This window comes from Raphanus sativus, unplaced genomic scaffold (genome assembly GCF_000801105.2).
Source record: "Raphanus sativus cultivar WK10039 unplaced genomic scaffold, ASM80110v3 Scaffold4562, whole genome shotgun sequence".
Classification (NCBI taxonomy): Eukaryota; Viridiplantae; Streptophyta; class Magnoliopsida; order Brassicales; family Brassicaceae; genus Raphanus; species Raphanus sativus.
In genome coordinates, this window is record NW_026619864.1 from 1 (window position 1) to 6,683 (window position 6,683).

General features: G+C 41.3%; 1 protein-coding gene across 1 annotated transcript; it reads right to left on the reverse strand.

The window, feature by feature from the left end:
- Positions 1-2,259: 2,259 nt before the first annotated feature.
- On the reverse strand, positions 2,260-5,252 carry LOC130507456 (uncharacterized; the record flags this gene model as incomplete). The annotated part of the gene is made up of 6 exons (XM_057002175.1): positions 4,746-5,252; positions 4,070-4,631; positions 3,062-3,904; positions 2,741-2,854; positions 2,538-2,692; positions 2,260-2,366 (listed from the first exon to the last, which is right to left on the reverse strand). Coding segments are annotated over exons 1-6 (2,288 nt in total), but the record flags the coding sequence as incomplete, so codon positions are not given.
- Positions 5,253-6,683: the final 1,431 nt, after the last annotated feature.

The following is a 6,683-nucleotide window of genomic DNA, read 5'->3' on the forward strand; positions in this document are numbered from 1 at the left end:
AGAATCATGAAGATAATGGCATATGTCCGAACAGGCTAATCTGGAATGATAGAACCCTGGTTGTATTAGGGTTCTGTTTCCCTGATCTTTGAAGGTTGGATCAATGGTTTGATGGTTTGATGGGTGAATTGCGGAATGGTATAGGGTGAAGATAGATGGTTTTGTGGATGGAAACTTGCGAATGGGTGATTGATGGATAGATGAGTCTTTGATCAAGAGAATGAACTCAGGTAAGGATCAAAGACAAGTTGCAATTGGAGAATGAACTCCTCAGCAGATCAATGTTCAAAGATGAACAAAGGATTCACAAGTTTAGAAAGATTTTGATTAAAAACGTGAATGAATCTTATTCAAATCGATGACAATGTATTTGTAGAAAAGAAACAACATTGAGAAAGAAACAAAGACTAAGACTTGTAGTTTACGAGAAAGAAAAGGAAAACTAGGCAAGACCAAAGACTGAATGATTAAAGAGCTTGACTTGGTCTTGGTCATCGATTTGGTTTGGTTTGGAGTAAACCAACATCGAGATTGAATTCCTCAATCTTCTGGTTTGAGATCTTGTGATTGGACCTTGAGACAAGTAGAATGGGTCTTGAGTTTGATCGGATGGGCTTGAGGAAAATGGAACTCCTTTAGGCTTGGATATGGACTTCTCTTCTTTGGACCGAGCTGCTTCTACTTCATCTTCTATGTCACTCTCACTTAGCTCCTGATCAGCTCCAACACTCTCTTCAGCTCCATCACTCTCTTCTAGCTCAACCATGGGTGCATCATCCCCTCCTCCTTTAAAAGGATTTGTCCTCAAATCTAGATCATCATAAGAAACCAACTCTTCAGTATAATAAGGAATCAGATCAGCAATATTGAAAGTAGAGCTAACAGTGTACTTCCCTTCAAGATCAATCTTATAATCATTGTTGTTGATCCGTTCAAGCACTTTGAAAGGTCCATCTGTCCTTGGTAGAAGTTTAGACTTCCTTTCAGCAGGGAATCTATCTTTTCTCAAGTAAATTTACACCAAGTCTCCTGGTTCTAGAATCAGCTCACGCCTCTTTTTGTTAGCTTGCTTTGCATAAGCCTTAGTTCTTTCTTCAATGTTCTTCTTAACCTGCTCATGCAAAGAAACAACATACTCGGCCTTGGCCTTTCCATCAAGGTTAGTCTGTTCATTAATGGGCAAAGGCAAAAGATCCAGCGGAGTCAAAGGACTAAAACCATACACAATCTGGAAAGGAGAATGCTTAGTGGTTCCATGAACTGAATGATTATAAGCAAACTCAACATGAGGTAAACAATCTTCCCAAGACTTATTTTTCTTAACCACAGTACGCAAGAGAGATGACAAAGTTCTATTTACTACTTCAGTTTGTCCATCAGTCTGAGGGTGACAAGTAGTAGAAAACAAAAGCTTAGTTCCCAACCTAGACCAAAGAGTTTTCCAGAAATAACTAAGGAACTTAGTATCCCTATCAGACACAATGGTTCTAGGCATTCCATGCAAACGCACAACTTCTCTAAAGAAAAGATCAGCAACATTAACAGCACTATCAGTTTTGTTGCAAGCAATAAAATGTGCCATTTTTGAAAACCTGTCTACTACCACAAAAATCGAATCTCTGCCTCTCTTAGTTCTAGGCAATCCAAGCACAAAATCCATTGATAAGTCTACCCAAGGTGCATCAGGAATAGGGAGAGGAGTGTACAAACCTTGAGGTCGGTTCTTAGCTTTAGCTTGAGTGCAAACTATGCATCGGCTGCAGTGTTTCTCAACATCTTTCCTCATGCTTGGCCAGTAAAAGTGTTCCTTCAAGGTGCTGAGTGTCTTATCAACGCCAAAGTGTCCCATTAGTCCACCTCCATGAGATTCCCTAAGATACAATTCTCTCAAAGAACACTGAGGTAAGCATAGACGAGTCTCAAAGAAAAGAAACCCATCAGACCTAAAGTACTTCCCACTAGCATGCTTTTCACAATCTTTGAACACTACTTTGAAATCAGGATCATCAGCATAATAACTTAATCTGATCAAATCCTAACAGTTTTGTTTCCATGGCAGCAAGCAAAGCATACCTCCTAGACAAAGCATCAGCTACCACATTTTCTTTTCCTTGTTTGTAATGAATCACATAAGGAAAAGTTTCAAGGAATTCTACCCATTTGGCGTGCCTCTTGTTAAGCTTGTGCTGCCCTTTAAGATGTTTGAGTGATTCATGATCAGTGTGGATCACGAATTCTTTTGGCCAAAGGTAGTGTTGCCAAGTCTCTAGGGCCCTGATCAAAGCGTATAGCTCCTTGTCATAGGTGGGATAATTCGCCATGGCTCCTCCTAGCTTCTCACTGAAATAAGCAATTGGTCTCTTCTCCTGCATCAGTACAGCCCCAATTCCTACACCAGAAGCATCACATTCTATTTCGAAAGTCTTAGAAAAATCAGGTAAAGCAAGTAAAGGAGCTTCAGTCAACTTCCCTTTCAAGGTTTGGAAAGCTTCTTCTTGTGCATCATCCCATTTAAAACCCACATTCTTCTTGATTACCTCAGTGAGTGGTGCGGCTATGGTGCTGAAATCTTTCACAAATTTCCTGTAGAAACCAGCCAAACCATGGAAACTCCGGACCTCACTCACATTCTTTGGAATAGGCCACTCTCGGATTGCTTTGATCTTTTCTTCATCCACTTTGATTCCTTGAGCTGTAACAACAAAGCCTAAAAACACAAGGTGATCTGCTCCAAAAGTACATTTCTTGAAGTTAGCAAAAAGAGACTCCTTCCTAAGCACTTCTAAAACAGTTTTCAAATGATTAACATGTTCAATCATATTTTTGCTGTAGATCAGGATATCATCAAAGTAAACTACAACAAAATGACCTATGAAAGCTCTTAGAACATGATTCATCAATCTCATGAAAGTGCTAGGTGCATTCGTAAGCCCAAATGGCATAACAAGCCACTCATACAACCCATGTTTTGTTTTGAAAGCAGTTTTCCATTCATCCCCTTCCCTCATCCTAATTTGATGATAACCACTTTTCAAATCTATCTTAGAGAACACACAAGAACCGTGCAATTCATCTAACATATCATCGAGCCTAGGAATAGGATACCTGTACTTCACAGTAATGTTGTTAATGGCTCTGCAGTCAACACACATGCGCCAGCTTCCATCTTTCTTGGGCACTAAAAGTACTGGCACAGCACATGGACTCATGCTCTCTCGGATGTGCCCTTTCTCCATCAGTTCATCCACTTGTCTTTGCAGCTCCTTGGTCTCATCTGGATTGGTCCTATAGGCAGGCCGGTTAGGAAGAGAGGCGCCTGGAACCAGATCTATTTGGTGTTCAATACCACGGAAAGGAGGCAGACCTGCTGGACTATCTTCTGGAAACACATCACCATAATCCTGCAAGATGAATTGAAGATCTTTCGGAAGCTCCGGTGCAAGGTTAGAAGCAGTTAGTGCACCTTTAAAAACAAAGAGAAGTAAAGGTTGTTTAAGAAAGAAAGCTTTCTTAACCTCACTGTTTTTGGCCATAAGATTAGACCCCATCTTATGTGATTCAGTTGAATCTTTCTTGGCTTCTTGGCGTCGGAGTTTAAGCTGCAGTTGATCCTCATGCACTTCTTGTGGAGATAAGGGAGCTAGAACAATCTTCTTGTCTCGGTGGGTGAAAGAATGGCGGTTTGTAAAACCATCATGGATTGCTCTTTTATCAAACTGCCAGGGCCTTCCTAAGAGGATGTGGCTGGAATCCATAGGTAGAACGTCACACACTATCTCATCCTGGTATCTCCCAATGGTTATAGGAACCATTACTTGTTCAGTAACCATCAACTCGCCTCCTTCATTCAGCCATTGAAGTGGGTAAGGTTTAGGATGCTTTCCTGTTTTCAATCCAAGCTTTGCTACAAGAGATTCACTAGCAACATTAGTACAACTCCCACCATCTATAATCAAGCTACAAACTTTATCATAAACAGTACAACGAGTATGAAAGAGATTCTCCCTTTGATCTATGTCTTCTGGTTTGGATTGGACCTGAAGGGATCTTCTTGTAACCAGGAGCTGACCTCGGACTGGATAGTCTATCAACTCTTCTTCTGAGGCATCAACATTCTCTTCCTCAGATATCATATCACCATTATCCAAAAGTAGCATCACCTTCTTGTTGGTACACTCATTGGCATAGTGTCCAAAACCATGACACTTGAAACACTTCACATCTCTTGCTCTGGTTGCTGGTGCCTTTCCTTTATCATCACGCTGATATCCCTTGAGTTCCTCCTTTGCATTCACAATTGGTTTCTCATCCTTGGTAGTGGACGTCTTGTAGTTGTTGCCATAGGAACCCTTGGTTGGATGCTTTCTCTTTAGTTGCTGCTCTATGAGGATAGACTTGTGTAGCAACTCAAAGATATCCTCATACTCATACATCTCTATGCGATCCTGAATATCTCTGCTTAACCCAGCCTGGAAGCGAGCCATGGTAGCTTCAGCTGACTCGTCTACACCACCTTTAAGCATAAGAGTTTCCATCTCCTGATAGTATTCCTCTACTCCCCTCGTGCCTTGGGTAAGCCTTCTGAGTTTTTGATGCACATCTTTCCCATAATAGCTTGGCACAAAGCGTTTCTTCATAAGAGTCTTGAGTTCATACCAGGATGCAACTTGTGCTTCTCCAGTCCTCCTTCTTGAAGTAACAATCTGATCCCACCAATGCAACGCATAACCATTGAACTCAGTTACAGCAAGCCTCACCTTCTTCTTTTCCGAATAGTCTTGGCAGTCAAACACCAATTCAATCTTCTTCTCCCAATCAAGATAGTCATCGGGATTGCTAGTGCCTCCAAAGACAGGTATCCGAAGCTTAAGGTTCCCAAGACGATCATCAGGTCTCTCCCTTGGTGCACGTCGAGTAGTATGTCTAGTTTGAGACATTGCACGGTCTGATCTGGTTTGAGAAGCTCCACGTCCTGACCTGATGGACCTTTCTGTTCGATCTTCATCTGTGCTACGTCCAGAAGAGGAGTCTAGATCATTAGCAACGGTAGGTCGTTTTCCTCTCCTCTTTTCCCTAGCTGCTCTCCTAACCTGTGAAGTATTACCCAAAACATCATTAGTAGAACGGGTAACCCCAGCAAACTCAAGCTTTTTATCCATCTCATGCATAAGAGTAGCTATCAAGGCATCCATCTGAGTTTTATCCAGTCTAGCTGCTGGTCTTCCCTCTCGTTCCAGATCACTTTCAGACATGACTTCCTGTTAAGAAACTCGACAAGAAAAGTAAGTACACAAGTATTATAGTTGAAGCCTCACAAGTATTTCTCTCAAGTGTTTCTCTCAACTTTGTGGTGAAGTTTCTTTGTGAATCCAAGAGCTCAGCAGTCAACAAAGATCAATGCTTCAAAGAACAAAACCCCAACCCCAACTAAAGAAAGAGATAGACAGTATTAAGGGATTTAATGGGCAGGGAGCTTTACCACCAGAGACTGGATTTCTCTTCAGTCTAGCTGGATTTCTCTTCAGCTTTCTTAGATACTTTGATCTTTCTTTTTTTTTTTTTAACTGGTTGGCCCCCCCGCAATATTAGATAGATAGATAAGAGAATGGAGTTTCACAGAGATCAATCGAGGTTCCCAAAACGAAAGAGAGAAGAATTTAAAGAGTTTTTGCGAAACAAACCCTAGATCACGAGCCTTCAATCTGCTCTGATACCACCTGATAGAACCCTGGTTGTAATATGGTTCACTTTCCCTGATCTTTGAAGGTTGGATCAATGGTTTGATGGTTTGATGGGTGTTTGCGGAATGGTAAAAGGGTGATGATAGATGGTTTTGTGGATGGGAACTCACGGATGGATGATTGATGGATAGATGAGAGACTTTGATCAAGAGAATGAACTCAAGTAAGGATCAAAGCCAAGTTGCAATTGGAGAATGAACTCCTCAGCAGATCAATGTTCAAAGATGAACAAGGGATTCACAATGATAAGAGAGATTTTAATCAAAAAGGTGAATGATCTTATTGAAATCGAAACCAAAGTATTTGTAGAAAAGGAAAACAACATGGGAAAACAAAGCAAAGACTAAGACTTGTAGTTCACGAGAAAGAAAGGAAAACTAGGCAAGACCAAAGACTGAATGATTAAAGAGCTTGACTTGGTTTTGATCATCGATTTGGTTTGGTTTGGAGTAAACCAAGGCTGCAATCGAATTCTTCAATCTTCTGGTTTGAGATCTTGTGATTGGCCCTTGTGATAAGTAGAATGGGTCTTGAGTTTGATCGGATATGGGCTTCTCTTCTTTGGATCGAGCTGCTTCTACTTCATCTTCTATGTCACTCTCACTTAGCTCCTGATCAGCTTCTGGTTCAGTGTCACTCCTACTTAGCTCCAGTTCAGCTCCGACACTCTCCTCAGCTCCATCACTCTCTTCTAGCTCAACCATGGGTGCATCAGAAGCTTAGCCACTGGTGCAAATGTATCCAAATAGTCTTCTCCATAGACTTGGGTATACCCTCTTGCAACCAGCCTTGTCTTCTTCCTTTCTGGTTGTCCATTTGCTTTGTACTTGATAGTGAAGAGTAGGCGACTTGTTACTGCCTTCTTGCCTTTTGGAAGTTGAGTTTCAAACCATGTATCATTCTTGATCATAGCTCCTATCTCATCTCCCACTGATTCTCTCC